General features: G+C 44.6%; 1 protein-coding gene across 1 annotated transcript; it reads right to left on the reverse strand.

The window, feature by feature from the left end:
* Nucleotides 1–1,326: 1,326 nt before the first annotated feature.
* Nucleotides 1,327–27,607, reverse strand: LOC141148239 (guanylate-binding protein 3-like). Its single transcript, XM_073635492.1, has 11 exons — nt 27,424–27,607; nt 27,129–27,327; nt 26,820–26,947; nt 24,367–24,476; nt 23,529–23,716; nt 18,800–19,057; nt 15,422–15,702; nt 7,282–7,494; nt 6,879–6,981; nt 3,068–3,261; nt 1,327–2,024 (listed from the first exon to the last, which is right to left on the reverse strand). Exons 2-11 carry the CDS (start codon nt 27,313–27,315, stop codon nt 1,803–1,805), a joined length of 1,884 nt encoding a protein of 627 aa, XP_073491593.1. The 5' UTR covers nt 27,316–27,327; nt 27,424–27,607; the 3' UTR covers nt 1,327–1,802.

The raw sequence follows: 27,607 nt of genomic DNA on the forward strand, positions 1-27,607 counted from the left end.
ATAGATGTGAACCTAGCCTGAATCTTCCTAGACTCAAGTAACTGCCTGTCCGTATCGGATATTCGAGCAGACAGCCACACTGACAGTCTGCAGGAGCCGGACCATGAACCCATCTGCTGATCATGGATGCAATGCTTTACCTAAGAAAAAAATTAGTTAGTGAACATTTTTTTACCTGCAAAAAATGTGCATTTCTTTTTTTGTTTTTTAAAGTGAACTTATCCTTTAAGTTACACTGACATCATGCTCCTTCCAGTAAGATCTCATGGAGACGTCCGGATGACGTCATCCGATGGCCACGCCCCCATCATTATCTAAGAAATGCTTGACATCGGCGAGGACAGATGAGCAGGATGCAGCATTGGAGGAGGGTCGTCGGTGGGAGCGGCATGGAGGAAGAAAAACACAGGACAAAGAAGACAGAAGAAAGAAGACCGGAAGGAGAAGTGGGAGAAGAAGAAAACCGGAGGAAAAAGAAGAAGACCGGCGGGAGAAGGAGAAGCCCGGAGGAAGAAGCGGGAGAAGCCGGGAGGAGGAAGAAGAAGACATTTTTAATAATAGAATGTAAGCTCTACGAGCAGGGCCCTCCTGTCCCTTCTGTATTGAACGGTACTGTAATTGTGCTGTCCCCCCTGTACATTGTAAAGTGCTGCGTAAAATGGTGGCGCTATATAAATCTCGTATAATAATAATAAAGGACTTGTCAAAAACTGTCTACTGTGTTTTGTCACACTACACTACCTTTTTTGGTGAATGGGTAGGGTTGAAATGTATCCGATACCCATTCACATGGGGGGGCCGGGATCTGGGGACCCCCCTTGTTGAAGGGGACTTCCAGATTCCGATAAGCCCCCTGCCCGCAGACCCTGACAACCACCGGGCAAGGGTTGTCAGGAAGAGGCCTTTGTCCCCACCAACATGGGGGCAAGGTGCTTTGGGGTGGGGTGCCCCCCCATGTTGAGGGCATGCGATCTGGTATGGTTCAGCAGGAGGGGGGTGCTCGCTCGTTCCCTTTCCTGACCTGCTGGGCTGCATGCTCGGATAAGGTTCTGGATTTTGGGGGGACCCCACAGCATTTTATTTTTTTAATCTAGGCATGGGGGGTCCCCTCCGAATCCATACTATATCCAAGGGCCTGGTATGGACCTGGGGGGGGCACACAGTTTTTTTTCACCAATTTTTTTAGTCTGCAATTCTTGTGGCAAGCAACGCAAACAGCACTGCAGAAATGCTCAAAAGCAACATGCATAGATGTGAATTGAGCCTAAGAAAAACCCACATCCTTATTGTGGAGGAAGCATATAGTGAGAAAAAGAGAACAGATGCTGATGGCTTCATGTGTTTATGGTGAATATTTTACTGCTACATAAAAAAAACAGGAAGCAAGAACAGTTGTAATTTAAAAGATAAAAAAACACTCCAACACAGTTCAATTTCAAAGCGATAAACACAATGGGGGTTATTTACGAAAGGCAGCTCTACTTTGCACTACAAGTGCAAACTACAAGTGTAAAGGGCACTTGAAATTGCAGTGAAAGTGCACTTGGAAGTGCAGTCGCTGTAAATCTGATGGGTAGATCTGAAATGAGGGGAAGCTCTGCTGATTTTATTATCCAATCATGTGCAAGCTAAAATGCTGTTTTTTATTTCCCTTGCATGTCCCCCTCGTATCTACAGCGAATGCACTTCCAAGTGCACTTTTAGTGCACTTTCAAGTGCACTTCGCACTTGTAGTGCAAAGTGGATTTGCCTTTCGTAAATAACCCCCAATGTCTATATGTCATAAAATAAGATTTTTTTTATTAAGCCTTCTTCTTGAAGAAGCCATGTGCCGTCCTTACCACGCCCGCAACAACGGCCCCCTGCCATGAAAAAAATTGTGCAATACCGCAGAACATATCAACTGCAGAATCCACCCATGAAGTTTCTTTCAGATTTTCCGCCTCTCCTTTTAAGTCCTTAAGCTGTTGGCAGTACATGTCAGCTTCTTCATAAAACCCTTGACTGGTGTACAAGCCTTGTTCCTGCGAAAACACAAATGACAAAACTGATTAATAGAAAAGCTGCCATAAGAAGTTTTATTCAGAAAGCTCCAATTCTGTTGAATTTCCTTCATATTTTGGTACACTTGTCTCTATCTAAAACTGCTATTGCCTTTAATCTCTACCATATCCCTTCTTTTCTAGCATTCCCGACTGCCATCATGTCCAGCCATTGACACCCCACTTTCCTTTTGTATTCAATTTACCCAATAATATTTTATATCCCTGTCAGTAACAGCTGATGGTGACCTCTCCTTGTAGTACCACCAGGGCTTTTTTTCAGCGGGACCACGGGGGGGAATGCAGTTCCGGCACCTCCAACACTGAATTTATGTAATGGCAAGGGGTGCTGGGGTATGCTGCAGGGTCCATTGATGCTTGCTGCTGGGGAATCTATTGTTGCTGGGGGGTTTATTGTTGAAGGAGGGGTCTACTGTTGCTGGGGTTGTCTTATGTTGCTGGGGGGGCAATTGTTGCTGGAAGGGACCTACTGTTGAGGGAGGGGTCTATTGTTGCTGGCTGCTGGGGGTCTATTAATGTCGGCCTCTGGGAGATCTACAGTTGGCTGGTTGGTAGTGGTTGGCCAAATATCGGTCTCCCAGTAGCCATTGCTGGCTGGTAGGGGTCTATTGTTCCTGGGGTGGATCTGTTGTTGCTAGGGGGTATATTTTTGCTGGAGGGTCTATTGTTGCTGGGGGATCTATTGTTGTTTTGTGGGGGTATTGTTGCTGGTTGCAGAGGATCTATTTTTACTGCATTTCTTATTATCATTAACAAATTACATACAATTTACTTAACAAAGCAAAATTATACTTGATACATTTTTCTCTAAAAGGGGCAGTACTGGGAGGTGGGTGAGACCACAGGACGGAACTTGGAGATGGGTAGGGGGTGGAGACAAGGGGTGACTTGGAAGAGAAGAGTACCTGTACTTATTTTCTGAGAAAAAATGTCCCTGAGTATCATAGAGGGTTCTTCACCTCCCACATATCCCTGGATTCACATAGAGTTCCTATAGCACTTACTCTTTCCTTTGCTTGCATTACTAGATTCAGTTTTTCTTGCAGCATCACGTTCTCACTCCACTTCTTCTCCAGCATTGCTGTACAGTTCATATCGGCAGTTCGCTTTTCATCTTCAGCTTTTTTAGACTCTTGTGACAATTTTAATTCCTTTATTTTCTTTTCCAGTTCCTCCATTTTTCTACATGATTTGTTTTCTGTCAAATAGGGAAATCGGTTTTGAATTTGATGGTGATTTATCATTCTGAATTACTTGTAAAGCCAAGATTGAAGAAGAGATTTTATAACTTTTAGCTCTAACACCAGAAAAAAGAAGGATAGGGAAGCATAGATAAATCACGGAGTTTGATTGGCTCACATGTCCACATGTGTGAGCAAATTTGCTTGTTCGCAGTTCAATAACCTAATTATCCCCCTGGTCCCCAACCTGTGGCCCTTTTGCCATAATTGTGTAGGCCTCAGGGACCCTGAATACAGTAGTCTGTGCTGCCTGGCATTCGGCACTACTGTCACTGCAGTCATACAGCCCTGGGCTTTCCCTCTCTATGGCTGAAATTTGTGGCTGGTCAGGGGAGAGAGGGAAAGTGACTCTGCTATGGCTGTAACCATGGTTTAAGCTCCACCCGCCAAACAGCAGGAGAGGTGAACACTGTCTTTGGCCACAGTTGCGGCACTGAGAGGCTTGTCCAATAATGATGGGAGCTGCAAGGACTAATGTGGGATGTAGTCCCCAGGCAGGCATGGCTCATCAAGAGGAAGACTGAATGAGACTACAAGTCCCAGAAGAACTTTGCCCTGGAGGGTGAAAAGGAGACTGGGAAGTCTCTGACATGGGGAGGGATAGGAGAGAGTGCTACCTAAAGCTCCTGACACTCTAGTGAGTTGTGGAGTTTCACATGAAGCCTGGAAAAAGAACAGGTGCCGGGTCTATGTGCTTGGTCAATGTGCTTGGTCAATGTGCTTGGTCAATGTGCTGGGTTGATGTGCTGGGTCTATGTGCTGGGTCGATGTGCTGGGTCGATGTGCTGGGTCGATGTGCTGGGTCTATGTGCTGTTTCTATTTGCTGGGTCGATGTGCTGGGTCTATGTGCTGGGTCGATGTGCTGGGTCAATGTGCTGGGTCGATGTGCTGGGTCAATGTGCTGGGTCTATGTGCTGGGTCGATGTGCTGGGTCGATGTGCTGGGTCAATGTGCTGGGTCGATGTGCTGGGTCAATGTGCTGGGTCTATGTGCTGGGTCGATGTGCTGGGTCGATGTGCTGGGTTGATGTGCTTGGTCGGTGTGCTGGGTTGCCAGTGAAGGACTGAGTACTGAGGTTTGTGTGGGTTGTGGTGTCCAGATCTGTGTTGTTGTGAAAGAGCTGTGAAACATCCAAAACTACATGAAGAATGAGACGCACTTATAGCCAGTACAGCTACCCTACACATCTTGCTTGGGGAATCTAAGAAGCAGTCAGTCTTTTTTTTTTTTTTTTTTCTCTCTCTAAGAAGTTCTAGATTTTGAATTATATTTTACAAATTACAAAATATTTTTACCAGGATCAGATGACCATACGGACGCCCAGGGCGTCAATCTCAGTGGTAGGCCTGTTTCCACTGGTTGGCGCCAATTGCGTCTTTCCCTAACCTTTATTTTGACTTTGTCCACATAAATGGCTGCAGTTAATTTTCCTTCTTTCCCGGTTGCACTTCTTTCTTTATTAATGGTTATATTCTCTACATATATTATTCTTTATGTTTCTTTTGGCCTTGTTGGTTATTTACATTTACTGCTTACAGTCCTTAAAGATGATGTCTCATCACTTCCGGTGCGCCACCTAGTGTCACTTCTGGTGTGCTTTGCACCATTATCTATGCTGATCTGATTGATGTATATCTCTTCCTGATTCAGTCAGAAGTGTCACTTCCGGTATTTCTGCCTATGGGCAGGCGCCCCTGCAATGTCCGCCCCTCCTCTAGTCTTTGGGGCCGTTTTTTTGGCACCAAATTTGTAGAGGGGGAGGGTATTTAAAGCGGAGCTCCACCGAAATTATTATTTTTTTAAGTCAGCAGCTACAAATACTGCAGCTGCTGACTTTTAAAACATGGACACTTACCTGTCCAGGGCGCCCGCGATGTCGGCACCCGAGGCCGAACCGTCTCTCGGTCCTCTGGTGCTGCCGCCTCCATCTTCGGTAAGGGAATCAGGAAGTGAAGGCTTGCGGCTTCACTTCCCGTTTCCCTACTGCGCATGCGCGAGTCGCGCAGTGCAATAGGGATGGTCCCTGCTATCTCTGGGACCCGTGTGTTTCCCAGCAGACAGCGGGGGGGAACAGGAAGTTGTGTAAATAACCGCAGATTCAAGCGGCTATCTATGCCGGAAGTGGGTGCAAATACCTGTAATATACAGGTATCTGCACCCCCCTCCCCGCTGAAAGGTACCAACTGTGACACCGGAGGGGGGGAGGAATCCGATGAGTGGAAGTTCCACTTTTGGGTGGAACTCCACTTTAAGCACTCTGGTGGTGGTTCAAGATCCAGCCTGAAAAGGAGGAGGATGCTATTTTCTTCATACACCATTTGATCCAGGTATTTAATGCCATTTTTGAGGAAATCTTAGGCCAGTTATTGAGGGACCCTTCCTTAGTTCCAGGTTCTTTTGATTGATTCTTTGTTTGTCTTTCTAGGTTTTTTGCTGTCTTTTCCCTTTTTGGGGCTTTGCCTTGGGAAGAACACTGATTAATGTAGCAAAGCAGCTTGGACCTTTGATTTAGAATTAGTTCCTATTACAGGTACAGACTCCGGTGTTTTTTGTTTTTTTTTACCAAAAATTTAAAAGTAATAGATAAAAAACAAAGGATCAAAAATGATAAAAATCAAAGATTGCAACAATGAAAATGTCTTCATCCCTTTCTCCTTCCTGATTCTAGGATCTCTTCCATTAGTTAAAAACGTGATCTTACTTACCCTCTGTGGTCATCAGATGATCCTTTGGCTGGGTTCACTTCCTCATTTTAGTGGTTCAAACATAAGAGTTCATATTCAATTCATTATTCAATTTTTGGAAAGAATTACATACAGGTAAATAAACCCCCCTTTGGCTGAAGTGTTGTGTTGGCAGATCGGATGTGTGGTATTTTTGATTTGTACTCATATTGATTTTTTGATTATTTTATATGTTTCTATTGTTCATTGTGTAATTTTTGTATTACTCTCTTCAGTGCCTGATTGATATTACTCTCCTGAAGAAGCCACTGCATGTGGTGAAACATGTTGAAAAACAATTCCTTCGGTTGCACTATTCAAGATTGTATTGTTACATTGAATATAGACTCTCTTTATAGATACGTTTTTATCAATTTTTCTAAATAAAATGTGAATTTCTTACATAAATTTTGTGTTATCCATTGCACCTTTAAAATCCCAGCTTCTTCTATGTTCTTTAAGAAGCAGTCAGGTGCCTTGCCGTTTTCTACGAATATAGAGCACCTGCATTCAGTGATTGGAAACCTTGTTTTACCAGTTGAGCTGATCTGTTTATCCTATGGGAGGACAGCCTTGTGATTTTTGGTAGCCCAAGACAGTTTCAAGTCCTCAAGTTGCATTCAACTTACAGTTCTGGGCATCCCATACCTTCCCATCTCCATCCAAGTTCATCCCAATTAAACCAAAAACAAAACACCTGGGACTGGTTCTTGACTACTGAGTGAATTCCGGGAAATTCATGTTGCCTGACTGTGCTTGTGAGGGGGACCCAAAAATCCAATGGCTCCTAAAGGGGTAGCGCTACAATAGTAACAATAATGACTGTGTTTTAATATTAATAATTTGATACCTTCATCTTTCTTCTGCTGCTCAGTCAAAGTCTTGTCAGCCTTCATAATAGAGATTTTAAGAGTTTCTTTTGTCATAATAAAGTCCTGAAGCGCAGACTCTGCCTGCAATATGAAATCTAATCTAATTATTTTGAAAAACTTATAGAACATTATAAAAACATTAAATAAATTAATAATTATATATCTTTAAAAAATCTTCACCAATTTGATCCAGAAACCGTGAACATTTTATATAATGATTTTTTAAATCTTTCGGACAGTTTTTTGGGAACATTTTTATTGTGAAAGAGTTTTCAAATGCAGATTTGAGGTTTTTTTTTTGCAATGATAAATAGCTCCATTTTAATGTAAAAAAATAAATAAATAAAAAATCTTGTTATGCCACATAAACAGAACACTGACCTGTAGACCTTTCCCTGGTTCCTTGTTGTATCTCTCCACTATCTGCCCCATATCCTCCTGAAACTTCTGATACCCTCCTGGAGTGCAGTACAGACCTTGTCTTATGGCTTCCTCATGGTCTTTGGAATGTTTTCTTAATAGCTCCTCACAGTATTTGAGGGACTTCATCTTATTCATTTCAGAAAATTCATGTTTTTTCAGCTCCATGTTCTCCTGTTGGGAAGTTAAACAGACTGATGATATGAGGGTCCGTCCATTGACCTAACATGAAACTATAAATTTGGTAGATTTAGGGCTGTTTAGGATGTACTTCAATGACTAAAGTGACCCAACACAAAAACACATCCATGGAACATGGCCATATGTACAATCTGTCAAGCGCATTTGGTAGGTGTCAAAAGACACTCGCTAACTCCCCCCTTTAATGTTTGACTTCATGCTAGCAGATGCGGATGCTCTCTTTTGAAACTTAACAATATCAAACCTAACAATATCAAATAAAAGAGCTGGTATATAGTATAGGAATAACCATGGAAAGCTATTGTTTGGTGCAGTTATCCACCTTCAGGAGTTATGAGACACACTTATGCCGTGTACACACGGTCGGACTTTCCGGCATACTTGGTCCGGCGGACCAGAGTCTGCCGGACAATCCGCCCGTGTGTAGGCTCCGGCGGACTTTTCCGGCGGACTTTTTCCCAAAAGCCCGCCGGACCTAGATTTGAAACATGTTTTAAATCTTTCCGTCAGACTCAGTTTCTGTGTCTGCTCGTCTGTGTGCTGGTCCGATGGAAAGCCCGCTTGTTTGTACGCTAGTCCAACGGACCAGATACGACGCGAGGGCAGGGTATTGCATCTCGCGCTCGCTGCTATAGGAAAAACAAATGTTCCTATTGCGGCGAGCGCGGGGCATACCAGGCCCTTAGGTCTGGTATGGATTATAAAGGGAAACTCCTACGCCGAAAAACCGGCGTGGGATCCCCCCTAAAATCCATACCAGACCCCGATCCGAGCACGCAGCCTGGCCGGTCAGGAAAGGGGGTGGGGACGAGCGAGCGCCCCCCCCTTGAACCGTACCAGGCCGCATACACTCAACATTGGGTTTAGGTGCTTTGGGGGAGGGGGGCGCCCTGCGGGCCCCCCCACCCCAAGGCACCTTGTCCCCATGTTGATGAGGACAAGGGCCTCTTCCCGACAACCCTGGCCGTTGGTTGTTGGGGTCTGCGGGCGGGGGGCTTATCGGAATCCGGGAGCCCCCTATAAGAGGGCCCCCAGATCCTGGCCCCCCCACCCTATGTGAATGAGTATGGGGTACATGGTACCCCTACCCATTCACCTAGGGAAAAAAGTGTCAATAATAAAACACACTACACAGGTTTTTAAAATAATTTATTAAACAGCTCGGGGGATCTTCCTCCAGCTTCGGGGGTCTTCTTCCAGCTTCGGTGGTCCCTCCAGTTCCTCTTCTCCCGGCGTCCGGTTGGTTCTTCTCCGCTCTCTCCGGCCTCTTCTCCATGGTGTTCCACTTCTTTGGCCGGCCCCTCCGCTGTCTTCAGGTAGCTCTCTTGCCAGCGGAGGTCCGGACTTCTGGGCTTCTTGTCTTCTCTTCTCCAGATGTTGACACAACGCTCTCTCCGGCTGGACTGCTCTCTGAGGGCTCCGTTGCGACTTATATAGGCGGAGACCCCACCCCCATATGATGTCACAGTCCCTGGGCATGCTGGGACTGTGACGGTTTATGGGGCGTGGTCACTGGGTGCTCCCGGATTCCGATAAGCCCCCTGCCCACAGACCCAGACAACAAATGGCCAGGGTTGTCGGGAAGAGGTCCTTGTCCTCATCAACATGGGGACAAGGTGCTTTGGGGTGGGGGGGCCCGCAGGGCTCCCCCCTCCCCAAAGCACCCACCCCCCATGTTGAGGGCATGCGGCCTGGTACGGTTCAGGAGGGGGGGCACTCGCTCGTCCCCACCCCCTTTCCTGACCGGCCAGGCTGCGTGCTAGGATCGGGGTCTGGTATGGATTTTAGGGGGGACCCCACGCCGGTTTTTCGGCATAGGGACTTTCCTTTAAAATCCATACAAGACCTAAGGGCCTGGTATGCACCGCGACAGGGCTCACAAGGTGTCAATCTCGCCGATAAAAGCGGCAAGATTGACTTCCTTTTCTAGTCCCGTCGCACCTGAGTCATGTTCAAAATGAACGGACTTGTCCGTGTGTGGGCACGTCCGTTCATTCTGAAAGTCCGCCGTAACTCCGGTGAAAGTCCGTCGGAAAGAGGGGCGGACTTAGCCCGCCGGAAAGTCCGGTCGTGTGTGGGCAAGTCCGTCCGTTTTAAAGTCCGGCGCACCTGGCGGACAAAGTCCATCAGAAAGTGTGCCGGACCAAGTATGCCAGAAAGTCCGATCCTGTGTGTCACGGAACGTCCCACACTCCGCTTGAGTGCTTCCGTCATATACCACTTCCTCCCAGTCTGTATACAGATATCCCAACCTCTCTGAGCACAAACAAGGCGACACTTGCTTGTTGCTACCAAGAACTGACTTTTTAGAATCACAATTACAAGACTTTATATGCTGTTGGAACCTCCTCTAACAATACAACTGTAACTTAATTAACATGACCTAATTATCTAATCCTTTATACAGCCTAGGTGACTGAGACATGACCTTTCGCCCAGACTTGTGGTCACCGAGCTTCACACAGTTATATCAACACAATAGCTGGAGCTAATTACAATTAACAATACAAACAAAACCTAATTAACATGAGCTCCTGTCAGGGTTCTTACCTCGGCAGGCGGGGCGCCCGCGATGGTGTGCGTCAGGGTGCGTCGGCGCGCGTTGGCGCGCGCGTTTCTGCGGACCTCGCCGTGCGGGCTCCTCGCGGCGCCGGTGTGTGTGTCCAGGATCGTTCCACTGTGCACGCCGGTGTGCGGGGGCGCGCGCGGGCGTTGGCGGGCGCGCGTGCCTGTGTGTGCCGGGGCGCGCGCGTGCACGTCGTTTGGCGCCAAAAGCCCTATTTAAGCCAGTGAGTTCTGGTGACCAGTGCTGCCTAATCAACAGCTAGTCGTTCCAGAGCCTGACCGTGTACCTTGTTTGTTCCTGCTATACCTGTAGACCCGGCCTTGTCTCCCGACCTCTCTCTGAACTCTGCCTGCACCGACCTTTGCTTGTCTGACTATCCGCTTGCCTGTTCCACTGTACCTCTGCCGTCTGCCTGTTGCCAAACCCGGCCTGTCTCCTGACCATCCATCTGCCTGCTCCCTGGGATCCTATCAGCCTGTCTGCAGACTTCCTGCCTGTTGTCCACACCAGCCTGCTCTGCTCAGTGAAGGTGCTCCAGTCTACTCAGTCTTTGCAGCAGTTAACCCTGTGACACCCGGACTGCAATACCAGGACAGCCACACAGGCCTTCATACCACTCCGTACTGTCGTACCCCCTGTTTACTCTACCAGGGGGCCGATAGTCGGAGGGTAAGGGAGCCTACCCTCTGCCCGACAGGACTCGCCCGTCTGGTAAGTAGGAGCCTGATAGCTCCGATAGGAGTCGTCCCGTCTCCTACATTGTATAGAGGACAATGTGATCAGCTCATTCAATTAACATACATCCTGGGAGATATTGTGGACAAATATTACTGTCCCATTTTAAGTAGTCCAAGATATATTTTCTCCCTCACCCTCACCCTGTGCCAGGATGGCACAGGGTGCCTTAGACATAAGATGTATTCTGAGTTCCACGGGCCCCCCTGTCCCATCTCTCCCCTTTCGGCAGAAGACTAACACAGGAGGAGACCCCAGACGGGTTGACTCCGAAGTTAGTAAACAGCTCCAGTCCTCTACTGCCTGTACCCACACAGTACCCCAAACAAATTGTTCCAAACAAAGCATTACTCACCCAGCCAACCTCTGCCTCTCTCAGAGAACATATCTGCCGCTGGGGAGAGGCCTGGACTGGCTCTTCTCCCTGGAATCCTTTCTGCCGCTGGAGAGAAGACAGGGTGTCTGGGCTCACTCTGTCATGCTGTTGGGGATCTGGGCCCACTGCCCAGCATCCCTGGGGTATACAGGTGGAGACTGAAGTCCCATCCACCTTCACAGGAAATCCATCCTCTGTTAGTTGAGGGCAGAGTCCAGCAGTCCTCGGCCCTGTTGCCAGCCCTTCTGCTGGAAACCCCACACCATCTGTTCCGGCTAACTGTTGGAGAGGGAGGCCGACTGCCCCGCCTCCCTGGAACTCTGTAGTTGTTGCTGGTGCTGGGCAGAGGTTGGTAGCACTCTGCCCTGTTGCCAGCACTTCTGCTGGGGACTCCGCATCCTCCGCTCCGGCTAACCGTTGGGGCAGGAGGCTGGCTTCCTCCACTCCCAAACTGTGTAGCTGCCATTGGGGAGGTAAGCCGGCTGCTTCCTTTTCCATTCCCTCATCTGGCTGCTGGGACGACATGTCGATGGTACTGTCTCCTAGGTGCACGGATCTTTGCTGGGGAGGAAAGCCCGCTTCCTCCACCCTGGCCAACTGTTGGGGAGGGACAACACACACCTCCTCTCCCTTCTCCCCCTGTATCTGCTGCTGGGAAGTGATTGCCATCTTCTCACCCTGAGCCTCCACAATTGCTGCAGGTGTGGGGCAGAGGTCTTGGACCCTCTGTCCGGTTGCCAGCACTTCTGCTGGGGGTTTGCCAGGTGGTTCCTCCTCTACAGAAACGTCTATTAAATCCCCAGTCTCTGGAATTGGTAAAAGTGTGGGGCAGAGGTCTTGGACCCTCTGTTTAGTTACCAGATCTTCAGCTGGAGAAGTTTGTTTTAACTCCATAGATGCCGCTGGCAGAAAATCACATGTCCCTGTCAGTGTTGTGGGAGAAAGGCCAACTACCTCTTCTCTCAAGAAGGCCGAAGCCACTGTTGGTGCTGGGCAGAACACGGTGAACTTTGGCCCTGATAGCAGCTCTTCTGCTGGAGTCTCATCAGGTTGCTTTTCCTCAGCTGAAAAGTCTATCAAATCCCATGTCTCTGCAACTGATGTCTGGGGATAGAGGTTCACCATCTCCTGTCCATGGAACCCAGAAATTGCTATCATTTCTGGGCAGAGGTTAGCAGAGCTCTGCCCTGTTGTCAGCACTTCAGGTTTGGGGACGGCAATCTCCGGATTTTCCACTGCCGATTCTCTGGCATGCTGCTGAACTTGTTCTAGCAGTTTCCTGTATGCCCTGTTCCTTCCTTAGCAAATGGTCCAGATCAGGTTTGAGCTCTGAGACCCCTGCAAGACCGAGCATAGACTCTCTATATTCTCTCAGGTCCTCAAGGTCAGGTTCCCCTTCATCGCCAAACATAAAAAGATCTGTAAGGTTCTCCCACAGCAATCCAGGGCCGCCAAAGTCATATCCCTCCGGAGAGCATTCTGTTGTCTCCCCTAAATATCCCTCCTCTGCGTGCCATTGCAGAGCCCGATAATGATTGTCCAGCTCTATCTCCTGGTGGACCAACCTGTCCAACTCAGTCACCCATTGCTCCTGGGGCTGCTCTCCCAGGAATGCCATCCGCAATGCCCGTTGGTCACTGGCCCGTTGCTCTTGGGTTGGAAAGCACTTGCCCTGTTTTATACCAGCGAGACGGAGGGCTGCAATCCAGAGCTCCACCCGAATCAGCTGCCTGAGCTCCAGGTATTCATCCTCAGACACAGTCCTGGTGTACGTTGAAAGGATGATCCGCAGCAGCCCCGGGAATTCTGATGCCAGGTCCATATCTCCGCTGGGGTGACTGAAGTCTGCTATGCTGATCTTGGATCCAGTTGGAGGTTTGGATGTCCCAGACTTCAGGAAGCTTTCCCGCTGCTTGCCACCAATGTCACGGAACGTCCCACACTCCGCTTGAGTGCTTCCGTCATATACCACTTCCTCCCAGTCTGTATACAGATATCCCAACCTCTCTGAGCACAAACAAGGTGACACTTGCTTGTTGCTACCAAGAACTGACTTTTTAGAATCACAATTACAAGACTTTATATGCTGTTGGAACCTCCTCTAACAATACAACTGTAACTTAATTAACATGACCTAATTATCTAATCCTTTATACAGCCTAGGTGACTGAGACATGACCTTTCACCCAGACTTGTGGTCACCGAGCTTCACACAGTTATATCAACACAATAGCTGGAGCTAATTACAATTAACAATACAAACAAAACCTAATTAACATGAGCTCCAATAGGAGTCGTCCAGTCTCCTACATTGTATAGAGGACAATGTGATCAGCTCATTCAATTAACATACATCCTGGGAGATATTGTGGACAAATATTACTGTCCCATTTTAAGTAGTCCAAGATATATTTTCTCCCTCACCCTGTGCCAAGATGGCACAGGGTGCCTTAGACATAAGATGTATTCTGAGTTCCACGGGCCCCCCCGTCACACTGTGTATGCGGCATTATGGGACAATTCATTAAGCGTTTTCAACACTTTTCTGGAGGCATGGTCCCTTTAAAAAGTACCGCACTTAATTCATGAAAACCTTGTGACAGTCTTGTTAAGAGTTTTAACAGGTTCAGGTAGTTCTTATGTGCACCATTTTCACAATAGGTCACTATTGCTACATAAGAATTTAAAAAAATGACCTCCAGTTTGGACATAGGGAAACTGGAGGTGATAAAGGCCAACTCTATGATGGTGTACAGAGACAAACCAGAGTGCTCTGAGCATGGCCACATTGTGTATACATCTTTGCATGTATCACTCCTCCAACTGTCACTAGTTTCTAGGACATTATTGGCTATACAGTTACATTGGTTGCTAGGATGCTGTGTAGCTGACAACATCCTAGAAACCAGTGCGGTCCAGCAGATGAACATGCACTAAGGATGTAGTGTCTGTGGTATGTAAACTTCAGTCTCAGTATCCTCTCCACCATGCCTCCGTGCAATAAATTCATGGACCTGTTATCCACATTCGTTGGGTGGAGGTATAAAACTCTTTAAGAATTCCAGGAACTGAGTAATATAATATTGTCAGGCAGATATCAGGGCCATAACTTTCACTTCCGGGACCTCCCAGTTTCAGAGCCGTCCAGAGAAAAAGTAATTTAAACCTGATTAAGGATATTTATGCAACTTTCATAAGTGAGCCCAAATCATTTCAACAATGAAACATTTAGGCATAAGCCTAATCTAATATTTTTTGTCCTTCAGATATACAATGATAGAAACAAATACTGTATATATGCTTTCCTGATGGGGAAATGTTATATTTCCTTATTAAAGTTGTCTCACAATATCCAAGAAAGCAAGCCCCCAAAGTCTAGTTACCTTAGATGACTTCATGCTATAATGCCCTGTACACACGGTCGGACTTTGTTCGGACATTCCAACAACAAAATCCTAGGATTTTTTCAGATGGATGTTGGCTCAAACTTGTCTTGCATACACACGGTCACACAAAGTTGTCGGAAAATCCAATCATTCTGAACGCGGTGACGTAAAACACGTACATCGGGACTATAATATATCTCTTTATTTATTCTGAGCAAGCGTGGCACTTTGTCCGTTGGATTTGTGTACACACAATCGGAATTTCCGACAACGGATTTTGTTGTCGGAAAATTTTATAGTCTGCTCTCAAACTATGTGTCGGAAAATCCGATGGAAAATGTGTGATGGAGCCTGGAATTTCCGACAACAGGGTCCTATCACACATTTTCCGTCGGAAAATCCGACCATGTGTACGGGGCATAAGAATGCAATTGTAAATTGACTATATGGACAAGGTGGCCCACTAATTTTCTTTCAGGAATGTGCTATCTTCTTTAGAAGGTAATGTTGTTTACAATTGGTCAAATCCTAACAACTCGTCCTGTATATATTACAGCTAAAACTTGTAATATTCAGTATCATCTCCAGAGCTGCATCATGCACACATCTGGTCTAATCATCTGTGCCATACAGCGCAAGTGGGCAGGACTCTGTGGTGAAACATCATCTTTAGTTAAGTATTCCTGTTATATTTTCTAATATTATTACATTTGTTATCTGTATCTGTCTTTACTTAATTAAATGTTATACCTACAAGTGTTTGTGTGATCTTTCATTGCACATCTTGAAAACAACCCCAAAAATGTAAACTATCACGTAACCACGATAAAACATTACCATATACTGTTTCTGGAAGCTGAGTTCAGAGTCCTTGAAGGACTTTTTCATGAATATCTGAAGAGCTTCTTTCTCACACTCTATGCTCAAATCTGTAAACTCTTTGTCTGTCTCTGTGGGGAATCGTCCTCTCTCTTTCATCATCTTCTCATAGTGTTCAGTTGCCTCCCGGACAGCCGCTTCATTCTCTATCTGAGATATACTCATCACTACATTCTCCATGGAAGTGGCTTTAGAAGACATTATGGCGTTCGTGTAGAGGGTCGCCAGCTCTCCCAGCACTAAAAATGGAAAAGACATTTAGGAGCCTTCCAGAATGGAAAATCTGTTCCTTTCAGCATCCACACTATTATTTTGGTGTGCCTTGTGTAGCTATGATGTCTTAGTGTAATGCTAAGGTCTGCCAGTTGGCTTGGTAAGAAGGGATGGCAACAAAGTTGGCCTACTTTGGCAGAAAGTATTAATATTGATCATTGGCCAAGTCATAAGAAAAAGGTGTCAGATATTTCAAGATGTAAGTTTCTAATATTTTGTAGGTTATGACTTCTCCTGTAAGCTTACAATTACTAGAAGATGATAAACTAAGTTATTTTAAAAAAAAAAGACAACAGGACTGGCGTCCAATGGGATAGCCATGTGCACCAACTGCTCCATCCTGCCACTTGCCAACTGCCACACCCTCCTGTAATGATTGGTGGATGTGGGAGAGCTGGTGAGGAGCTGATGACTCTGATGGCAAGTCTATCTCATTCTACCTCATTGTTAACTATAAAAAGCTTGCTGCTGAGGATTCCTTACATTTAGAATCAGACATTTCTAACACAATGTTCATGGATATCCAACAATTGCAGTTCCTCTGTCCTGCCCTTTCCATCACCACTGCCATAGTTTTCTGGTGTGGTGGGGGTTAATAAAATAAAGGGAAAAAAAGGGGAGGAGGGTGGGACTTTAAATGAGGCACAATATTTGTGTCTCCATCCCTGGTTCAAGTACATAAAAAGGGAGTGTGGGACTTTAAATGAGGCAATTGACTTGTGGAGGTAGAGTATATACATTAATCATTTTTTATTTGTAACAATAGTATAAAAGTATTTTCATATGTATACATGCACAATGGCATAAACACAATGGATACATATACATTAGCTTGGCAACACATAAAATATAGCATATGTTAATAAATATACTACAAGAGGTTTCATATTGGCAGGCATTAGTACATCATATGCAAAAGAGCTGCTATAAGATAGGTACACATACACATTGATAATTACATAGTACTCAATGAATGTTGGATGTATAAAAAGTATATATGGGCCAGTAAGTAAGTAATAAGCCAGACTTGTCTAAGCACCCCATGGAAACTCGACGCGTTTCATGGCTATATGACATTCATCAGGAGTTGGGTACAGAAGTAAACTGTAATTATAAATAAATATGTAATGTTAGCAAATATGTTCTACCCCTTTAGAGGGAGAAAAGACATCATGGAGAAAGAGATCTATACTCACAGGTCGGCTGGAGCACTGGCTTTCACACTGGAGTGAATGGAGCAGCTGTTTTAAGGCGGTTTGCAGGCACTATTTTTAACGCTATAGCACCTGCAAAACACCCCAGTGTGAAAGAGGTCTTACTTTGTTGAATCAAGCAAATTTCTTACCTGCAACCCGCGGTTGCAGTAAAAAAAAATTGCTCCATCTATTGCAGACCTTAGGCCATAAAGTTGAAGTCCTGTCAGTTAAACTCAATCCCAAAACAATACCCTCAACCCTCTCTAGCTAATTGCTCCAGTAATATAAGTTAAGTGTCCCAAATATTCACCTAAATCCACTACCTTGTGTTGTGCTGGGTCCTGGGTCTAATCTCCCCTGGACTGCAGAGTAGAATTCTTCTTAGGGTGCCCAACTACTGTATGTGCAGGGCTTTATGAACACTCAATGGGTCTATTTGGGTTCCTCACAAGGTCAGTGCTCTGGTGTGAAGCACTGTATGCAGGGCCGGTGCTACCACTAGGCAAACTAGGCAGCTGCCTAGGGCGACCTGCTGCCTAGGGCACCCAGCCACTGGTTTTCCTACTCTCATCTCTCTGCAGCAAGGAACTAAGTCTCAGCATCAGCAGGCAGCTGCCGCTCTGTTCGTGTTTAGTGTCAGAGGTGCAGTGATGGCGGAGGACTGTGTCTGTGTCCCGACTCCCGACTGAACGGAACCACTGGTAGGCTGCATTAATGGGCACTGGTAGGCTGCATTTGAGGGACTCTGGTGAGGCAGGCTGCATTTGATGGGTGCTGGTGAAGCTGCATTTGATAGGTGCTGGTGAGGCTGCATTTGATAGGTGCTGGTGAGGCTGCATTTGATGGGTGCTGGTGAGGCTGCATTTGATGGGTGCTGGTGAGGCTGCATTTGATGGGTGCTGGTGAGGCTGCTTTTTATGGGTGCTGGTAGGCTGCATTTGATGGGTGCTGGTAGGCTGCATTTGATAGGTGCTGGTAGGCTGCATTTGATGGGTGCTGGTAGGCTGCATTTGATGGGAGTTGGTAGGCTGCATTTGATGGGCGTAAATGAGGTTTTGCCTAGGGTGTCAAAAAGGGTACTGGTGGTTCATAGGACAATTCAGCAGAGGAGGGCATGGAAAAGGAGGAGGAGGGGGTGGAGCTGACAGATCTCACATCATCACCATCAGCTCTATGGAGACGTGGTGGCAAAACAAGCTCCAGCACTGAGCCCTGTCCTGCATCCTTCCTAGTTGCAAGCAGAGTTACCCAGTGTGATGTGAGCTAAATATATCATCTTCTTCCAACTAGGGCCCTAGAAAGCACTGTGCAGTGAGCAGTGCACTGTGGGCTGTTCCACGGATGAACATCCCGCCGAGGACCCCACAAATTCAGGTGTTTGCCAATCGGACGAACAGGCGAGGTTCTGGTCAAACCTTTGCTCAGTTCGAACTGTTCGCCCAACTCTACTTATTGGGTCCATTGGTTCCTCACAAGGTCGGTGGTGTGGTAATATAACAACAAGGGCCAACAACAATAGTGATCGTCAATGGGCCTCGACTGCAACAGTGGGCACTGGTCTTCAGTCCCAAAAGAGGCATCACATAATGGTTTATTTAGGGGTGTTAAAAATGGCTTGGGATTATTGATTGTTTTTTTGTAATTATAAATGGGTGGCAGCAGGATTGATGGAAGACCCATGCATGACTGCCCGTTTTGCTCAGAGATGGCTTTAATATATGGGGATCCCAGCTTTAATGGTGTTATGAAAAACATAAACCACCATCCCCTTGATGTATTCTACTACTAAGAAAGTAGCATACCCCCAAGCAATAAGTACTAAAAGCTTAATTTTAAATCACTTTACCAAAAAGTTAGGATAGCTTACTTTTTCCCGTTGCTTCGTGAATTTGATCCAGATATTTCACTTCAGAATTTTCATAAATGTATGTACAGAACTTCTCAGCCTGAGCCAGAAATGTTGGGCTGATTTCTTTCTCGGACACTTCATCCATCCTCTGAAGCACATCACTTCTCCCGGAGGGAGGGTCGAAAACAAAACATTTACGGTTCTTGAAGTACATGCGGATGCATCCTCTGCAATGGTTACGTTCTTCTACCCTTTTGGGGTTTTGCACAACCTTAGCTTTACAAAACAATAACAAATAAATCAAATTCCATAATTGCAATCATTATCCTTACATACCAGAGCATACCTTTGCTGGTTCAGTTCGTACAGAAGCACAAATGGGGTGTTGTGTTTAATGGAAATTATGAAATTCACAGATAAATTACCATACATACAGTACCATAGTATCCCTGTTGGCAAATGTACAGGATTTGAGGTTCTCTAACTGGCAAAATGTATTGAATTCAGTCCGAGTCTTATTTTACCAAAAAGGTTAATGAAATTCATAGTCTCACAAAAAACCTTTGAATAAGTGTGCAACAGGTTAAATCTGAACTGCAGGTAAACAATTAAATACACAGATAAGATGCTTTACTTTCCAAACAATTTGTATCTACTAGTATCTTTGTCAATCTGCTTTCTCCCTCTATGCATGTTTTAAAAGGTTGGTTCCTTATGGGTATGCTCCCTCCCCTATTATGATATATGCTTTACAGGAACTGCAGGACTGAATCTGGGCCAAATTCAGGTACTTACACTGCTTGCATAAAAAAAAAAACACAATCAGGATATATTTATGATTATAGAGTTTAATTCTTTTGTGTCTTTTAGATCTGCCTATCTTTAACCACTTGCTTACTGAGCACTTAAACCTCCCTCCTGCCCAGACCAATTTTCAGCTTTTAGCGCTGACGCACTTTGAATGCCAATTGCGCGGTCATACAACACTGTACCCAGATGAAATTTTTATAATTTTTTTCCCACAAATAGAGCTTTCTTTTGGTGGTATTTGATCACCACTGGGATTTTTATTATTTGTTAAAAAAATGTAAAAAGACCGAATTTAAATTTTTTTTTTTTTATATTTTGTTATAAAAAATTTAAAACCGGTAATTTTTCTCCTTCATTGATGTACGCTGATGAGGCGGCACTAATGGGCACCGATAGGTGACAGTGATGGGCACTGATGGGTGGCAGTGATGGGCACTGATGGGTGGTAATAATGGGCACTGATCAGTTACACTGATAGGCAGCACTGCTAGGTGGCACTGATTGGCACCACTGGTGGGCATTGATAGGTGGCACTTGTGGGCATTGATAGGTGGCATTTGTGGGCATTAATAGGTGGCACTGTTAGGTGGCAGAGATGAGGCAGATGTGCCTCTTCCTCTTCGGGACCAATGTCCCTTGCAGCTGAGCCGGTGATCCACTTTTCTTTCTCCTCACGCTGTCAGCGCGAGGAGAAAAAAAACTATTACCGATCTTTTGTTTTTATCATGTGATCAGCTGTCATTAGCTGACAGCTGATCACATGGTAAGGGACCGGCTCCTTACTCGGATCGGTGATCACCCAAGTCTCAGTGACTCGGTGATCACAGCGAACCCCGCGTGCGCCCTACAGGGCGCGTGCACAGGGGAGGACGTCATATGACGGCCTCCCGGGAATTCAGGTCCGTGCTGTGGCCATCATTCGGCTATAGCATGGACGGCAAGAGGTTAAAGTGTCATTAACCCCTTCGACTCCCCCAGGCACCGCAAAATACCTGTACATTGTGGTGCTCATGCTCACTGTGCGCCTCCCCTGGGGTATGCAGTGATACCCTTTACAACCGCTTTGTCCATTGTTGTGCTCTGTATCGGGCTGCTGTAAGTGGCCCAGATACCACGTGACCGCTGTGCGATCACATAACACATAGTAAACAAGAGTCATGAATGGAATCCATTCACAACATCATTGTTTACTACTATGTGTGATCTGTAGTTGGTCACCAGTGATCATGTGGTACCTGGGCCAATCACAGCACCCTGTACCATGTAATAACAATGGGCCAATCACAGCATCACCATAGTTAAGAATGAGTCATGAATGAAAGCTATTCATGATAGTTCAAATCCCTAATCACCCCCCCCCCCCCCCTCAGGTAGTACAGTGTCACTATGGTCACAGTGAACTACTCTGATGACAGTATGTAAAAAAAATGAATGAAATTGAAAAGAAGTTTAAAAGGTGAAATAAAAAATGATTTATTTATTTTTACATACTGTCACCAGTCAGTGTCCATGGCCACTGCCACACCGTTCATTGGATGATGCTGTACTGCACTGCTGGTAGTATGTTAAAAAAAATACGGAAAAAAAAAATCTTAATTTTTAAAAAAATTGTAACAAGAAAATTACAACATCATAAAACTTACCATGCCTCTTACTAAATACCTAGGACTGTCTACTTTCCAAAAAGAGGTCATTTTGAGGATGCTTGTACTGTCCTGGCATTTTATGGTTTCAAGAAATAAGAGGCCGTCAGTACATCAGGATTGATCAATTTTTAGATATACTGTATACCATAGTTTGTGGGCTCTATAACTTTCCTACAGACTTAATATAATACACTGATTTGGGTTATTTTCACCAAAGAAATGTAACAGAATACATTATGGCCTAAAGTTATGATGAAAGATTATTTATTTGCAAAATGTTATAACAGAAACTAAGAAAAATAGGTTTATTTGTAAATGTAGCAAAAAATAAAAAACTCAGTAGTGACTAAATACCACCAAAGGAAAGCTCTATGTGTGTAAAAAAAGTGATACAAATTTCATTTGAGTACAGTGTTACATGACTGCCCAATTTCCAGTTAAAGTAGCTCAGTGCTGAATAGCAAAAAATGCCTTTGTCGTGAAGGGGGTAAAACCTTCTGGAGGTCAAGTGGTTTATTCATTTATTTCAGGTACTTATATAACGCCATCAATTTATGCAATGCTTTACATAGTCATTGTACATCAGTCCCTACCCTCAAGGAGCTTACAATCTAAGGTGTCTAAATCACATTCATGCATACACATACTAGGACCAATTTAGACAGATATCCAATTAACCTACCAGCATGTCTTTACAGCGTGGGAGGAAACCAGAGTACCCGGAGGAACCCCAGGCAGGTACAGGGAGTACATGCAAACTTCAGGTAGGTAGTGTCATGGTTGGGATTCGAACCAGCGGCCCTTTTTGCTGCTAGGCGAAAGTGCTACCCACTACACCACTGTGCTGCCCAAACTGGGTTTTCCAGACTATGAAAAACTCTCATTACTTTCTACATAACAGAGTGTTCATACTCACAAAACCACTTACGCATTTGTTTTGTGCAGAATGTGTGTTCTGAATTTTGCTTTTGATATTTCTTGCCCATCTGTATGAGACTTTAGGTTTGTCTGTCAGAGTGGTTTTGAGATTGGACAGACAAACCTAAAATTTCATACAGACAGACAAGAAATATCAAAAGCAAAATTGCGCCAAGTAAATTGAAATGTAATGGGAATCAGAACAATCATCCACTCACCTTCTTTGCCTTAAATGACATGTATCATTGTTGGAAGTTGAGGTGCCTCACGTGTAAACATGTCCGGCATGGACAGAAAGACTTCACACACAAATGTACCACCTATGTTCTTTCCAAATTTTCCAACTGTTCTACAGAGTTTATCTTGTACTGTCTTTCCTGTCCTTACGGATTATCATATGGGGGGCGCACTATACGTACTTTAAAAAAATGATTTGCAGAACACCGGAGGATTGTAGAAGAAGGTTTCAGACAAACACAGTGTCCCCAGACACTTCATATAATTTCATAACCAATCATCAGATGGTTTATTTGTGTGGATATTAGAAGCTATGCCTCGTATTTTCCCTGTAGCAGAATGTTTTAAACTTCTCTGTGGAAGGGAGACATACTGCATTTTTGCATTGGACACCCTGGCCCCAGGTGGACTAAATGAAGAGCTGGAAGTCCATACTGTGTTATGACCACATCTCAGTGATTTCAATAAAATATTATCATTATATTCTAGGCCCACTTATTCATTCCATGTGTTGATTTCTCTATAAAATTTGTAGAGGGTCCCACCGTCCCTCTTACAACTTGATTTCATCGATAGAAAGTCTCAGCCAACTCAACGTTTAGGCCAGTACCATCATAACATCATACATAGCATGTTTTGTTAATATAAATGGATCTTTATAATAATAATATTTTGACTTTTATTATTTTTACATTTTTTCTTGCTGCCTCCTACCGATATACAGAATATGATCAATGTAAATGAATTATGACAGTTAAAACTTCTTCGTTTAGTATCACCTTAACCTCCTAGCCCCCTATCACTAGCCCTCTAATCCATTCCAACCTAAAAACCCCATCCAGGTGCTTGCTTGTTTCCCCAGGACAGTGTCAGACTCCTTTATTGTTAACTCTCCTCATCCAGAAATCTTCTGTGGCATTACCTGGTCCTTCACAGTGATGCCTCATTGACTTGAATAGGGCTTTACCCCTACACTTGAGACTGTAGGAATATGGCTACATTCACGTCAATGGGACCTCACTGCATAAGCACTGCCAGAGCCCATGATAGACAGGACCATGACCTAAAGTGTCCCTGTTTGTTTTTCTATGTAGTTGCTAAAAAATTTCCTCTACAGTTGCTATAAAATAACTCACTCTTTTGCGGTGCCAATGCACTCTCCAGGTAGTCATCTTCAGTGATCTTCTTTCCATCACTCTCCAGCTTCAAAATAAAATCTCTCACCGCCCAGATAAAGATGGGAAAGTGTCTGGAGAACTCATCCTCCTCATCTTCATTGTCTTTGGATTTCACCTTAATGAAATCGGCCAATTCACTCACAAAGCTGTTAAAGGTAAGAAAAATGCTAAAAATAAAATGTTTTATTTTTTTATTCATAAGACCAATTTCAAGTTTTGTTTCATGATTTAAAGGGTAAGTTCACCTTTATCAAAAAAAAATGTCTATGCTGGTAATGTGCATCTGCAGACAATAAAAACTGTGCAGCTTTGACCAAAGGTGAATAATATCCTTGCTATAGGTATAGGCCATTTATGTACCTCGTGAACCCTGACTGGTTGCATCATCCCATTCTGCTTTGTTGCTAGGATGATGTTAAGGGGCTCCCAGTTGTAATTGTTCACCTCCATCACCACAAAAATAAGCTCTCAAATGCTGAGCTCAGATCTATTGCTTCAGGGGAAAGAAAGCACATTTGAGGGGGTTTGAATCAGAGGAAGAGCTTGCTCCTGTGTTGGTGGGGGTAAGAACTAACAGCTGGGAGACTCTTTGCTATGACCTAGCAACAAGCCAGGATGATGCCATCTCTGGGAGTTTCTTGGTTAGGCTGCGGGAGGAACATAAATAGCCTACACTGATAGCAAGGGCTATCAAAACTCTTTTTGAAGAAGCACAATGTATGTGTGAAACGTTGTCACCCCTTGGTCCTGGTGGCAGTCTCGCTTTATATTAATTATTGCACATGAAGTATAATACCGGAGTTTCTCAATGGCGTCCTCGTCAATTGTGCCTTTGCTGTTGTAGACCAGAGCGCTGCTCAGTATGACGGACAGACAGAAAATATTCAAGTCATTCCTCTTGTCTCCCTGTAAAATAATATTGGAAATTATCAGGGTGTGTCTAAAATAATGACTACCAGAGTCACCAAATATATTCAACTCTGAACAATAAAAAATTTAAGTTGGAGATGGGACGTTAGAACATGGGTGGTATTTGGGCATCTTTCCAGCTGCGCAAGTATAGTTCTGCTTTGGACAATCAGAAGATTTGATCATTCATGTGGGAGAGCTCTACTGGTAGAAGAAAAGTGAACTTTTGCCAAAGCCTGAGAAGTTTTAGGCCACCACAAAATACCTTTGTAGTCTCTAGTAGGAGTGCACCAGTACCGATACTTTTGGCCAAGTACTCACTGATACCAAGTACCGATACCTTTGCGGTGTGATTTCAGCCCATACAAAATGAATTGGGCTCAAACTGCACTGCAAAGAATTGCATTTGATTTGAACAGGAATGTGAGCGATTCCTGCCCGAATCACATGTGGTTTCCCCCACCACTCCTGTGTGATCCCAGTATAGAAAGACAAGGAAGGGCCATCTAAGAAGTGCAGCAATGGGCAAACAAACAGTTTAATAGAAATGTTATCACAGCTCACATGTTAAAAGTTCATTAATTGGGGGGGGGGGGGTTGGTGCCCTCAGAATCTGGTACAGTTGTGCATGGTAGCCAATCAGCTTCTAACTTCAGCTTGTTCAATTAGGCTTTGACAATAAAACATGGAAGCTGATTTTGCACACTCCAGTTTTAATAAATCACCATCAATACTGTACATCCTGCATATCAAATCCAAAACCACAGCTGCTTGCGGTGCTCACATGGCTGGAGGAGATGTAGGAAGTTCCAGGACCCTTGTGGGTAAAGGGGGAGGTCTGCCCATAATATCTTTAATATTGATTGGACCCTGGGGAAACATTTTCTTGGGCCCTCCCAAATCCACTTATCAACTATTTGCTGGCAGTCCGGGCTTAAGGGGAAACTGCTTTGGGCCCCACAACAATGACTGGGCTCGGGGCTGTTGCCCCTTTTGCCCTGCATTAAAGACAGCCCTGCACCTATACATTTCCTCCAGACTTTTATCATGTGAGTTGTGATAACATTTTTTAATAAACTGTTTGTTTGGCCATTGCTGCACTTCTTAGTAGTAGTGATTCCCTGTCTTCCTATACTGGGATCACACAGGAGTGGTGGGGGAAACCACATGCTATACGGACAGGAATTGCACCGCATTCCTGTTCAAAACATATGCAATTCTTTTCAGTGCGGTTTAAAACCCATTCATTTTGTATGGGCTCAAATCGCACCACATAGGTATCGATTTTTGGTATCAGGACCATTTGCATAAGTAGCTCATTTATTTTGTATGGGCTCAAATTGTACCACAAAGGTATCAGTTCCGGGTATCGGGCGCATTCGCGTTAGTAGGAGTACTTATACCGATACCAGTATCGGTTCAACCATACTCTCTAGCTTTGCACACGTGTATGATGTATATGATGGATTGAGAACCTCAAATCATTATCAGTGCCATCCATGGGAGCATACATGAAACCAACACACTCTTCAATATTAAAAGAGTTATCTTTATTTTTAAGTTATAATTCATGTGTAGGGCCACCATTAGAAATCATGGGACCTCATACAGCCTACCTGATATTCCCAGAGATGGTCATCTCACTCTATCTCTTGAGGCAGCAGGATGCAGAACTCTATCAGGACTGGGGTTAGACTTGCCATATTGCAATTACAGTGGTCACCTCATGCAGCAAACTTACTTTCACACCACTCCACTTTCTTACACATGCAGGGGAAGAAGGTTTGGAAGACTGGCCAATCTGTCCTGCCAGCCAACACAGCACACAACCCTAGGCTGAGGGACATTTACTTTTTCCAGATCTTGTCAGATGGTATGCGTTTTTTCTTGCTTTCCTTCAACATGCTTTCAGAAAGATTCCAAATGGCACACCCTGTCAATTGATCATAGCCTCCCCAGGAACAACCCGTTACCATGGTAACACTAGCAGCGCCCAAAAAAATTGCCAAAATTTGAAAATAATTAGGAGCGACACCTTAAAGCATTAAAGAAGAAAAATCCTTATGGTTTTTGTGGGGGTGTGACCAAAGCGGGCTGGACCATTAAAGTGTCTGTGACTATACAATGTATGGCTTGCTGTGTGGCACCTTTACCTGTTTGGTATATTTTTAGACAAAATATGACCTGGGGAGTACACTGAAGAGAAAGTGAGAGCAAAATAAGTCCTATCATCAAGACTGAATGACACCCAGCTGTAGATGGGTTTTAAGACCTCTTTAGTGGATAAGATAATATGTCTCAGGTGTGAAGGGTCATGGAAGGCCATTAGTTATGACTCACCTTCTTTACGTCACCCAGACCTTCTGTATCCAACAAAACCAGTGTATGGCTCTCCTTAGTGGGGTGAGGGACACACCACATCCAGATACCTTTGGTTTTCGATTCAACGGTGGCCCCCAGTTCAAAACCTGCAGCGATAAGATGGATTAAAAAAAAACAAAAAAGAAAAACCAAAAAATAAATACATATATATATATATATATATAGATAGATATATATATCTATCTATATATATATATATGTGTATTTATTATACTGTATGTAAAGTATTAATAACAAAATATCTTTGCGCCTGACCCCTTAGCTCACCTCTATGGGCTTTAGCCAACTTGTTCATCAGGTAGGACTTCCCTGTACGGTACATTCCTACAATTCCCACCACCACCACCGGCTGCTCTATACTGGACAGGATGCTTGCAGCCACAGGATTGACTTGGAGCGTACCATCTTCACGGTTCTCAATCAGGCACACTGGAGCCTCCATTCTGATAGACATCTTTATGAAGACCTAGGAAGATTCCAAATAAGTCTGTTTGTACACAGGCAATTTGCAGCACAACCTAAATCTCCTGATTGACTAACCTCTACCCAAATGTATACTTACCTCTTTACTGCTTTGCTCAATAGGCAAAGAGTTCTTCAAATTTTTAATATTTCTTTAGTCTTGTAAGTTATTCACTTAGATCCAAGAAAGTGGCTTCAGGAGCAGTGACCGGCTCACACGTTGTTTAGCAGTATTCTCCTCAGTATCTAACAGCATTATCAACGCTTGTAATAGGTAAACAGGG

Source organism: Aquarana catesbeiana, linkage group LG06, assembly GCF_042186555.1.
Source record: "Aquarana catesbeiana isolate 2022-GZ linkage group LG06, ASM4218655v1, whole genome shotgun sequence".
Lineage (NCBI taxonomy): Eukaryota > Metazoa > Chordata > Amphibia > Anura > Ranidae > Aquarana > Aquarana catesbeiana.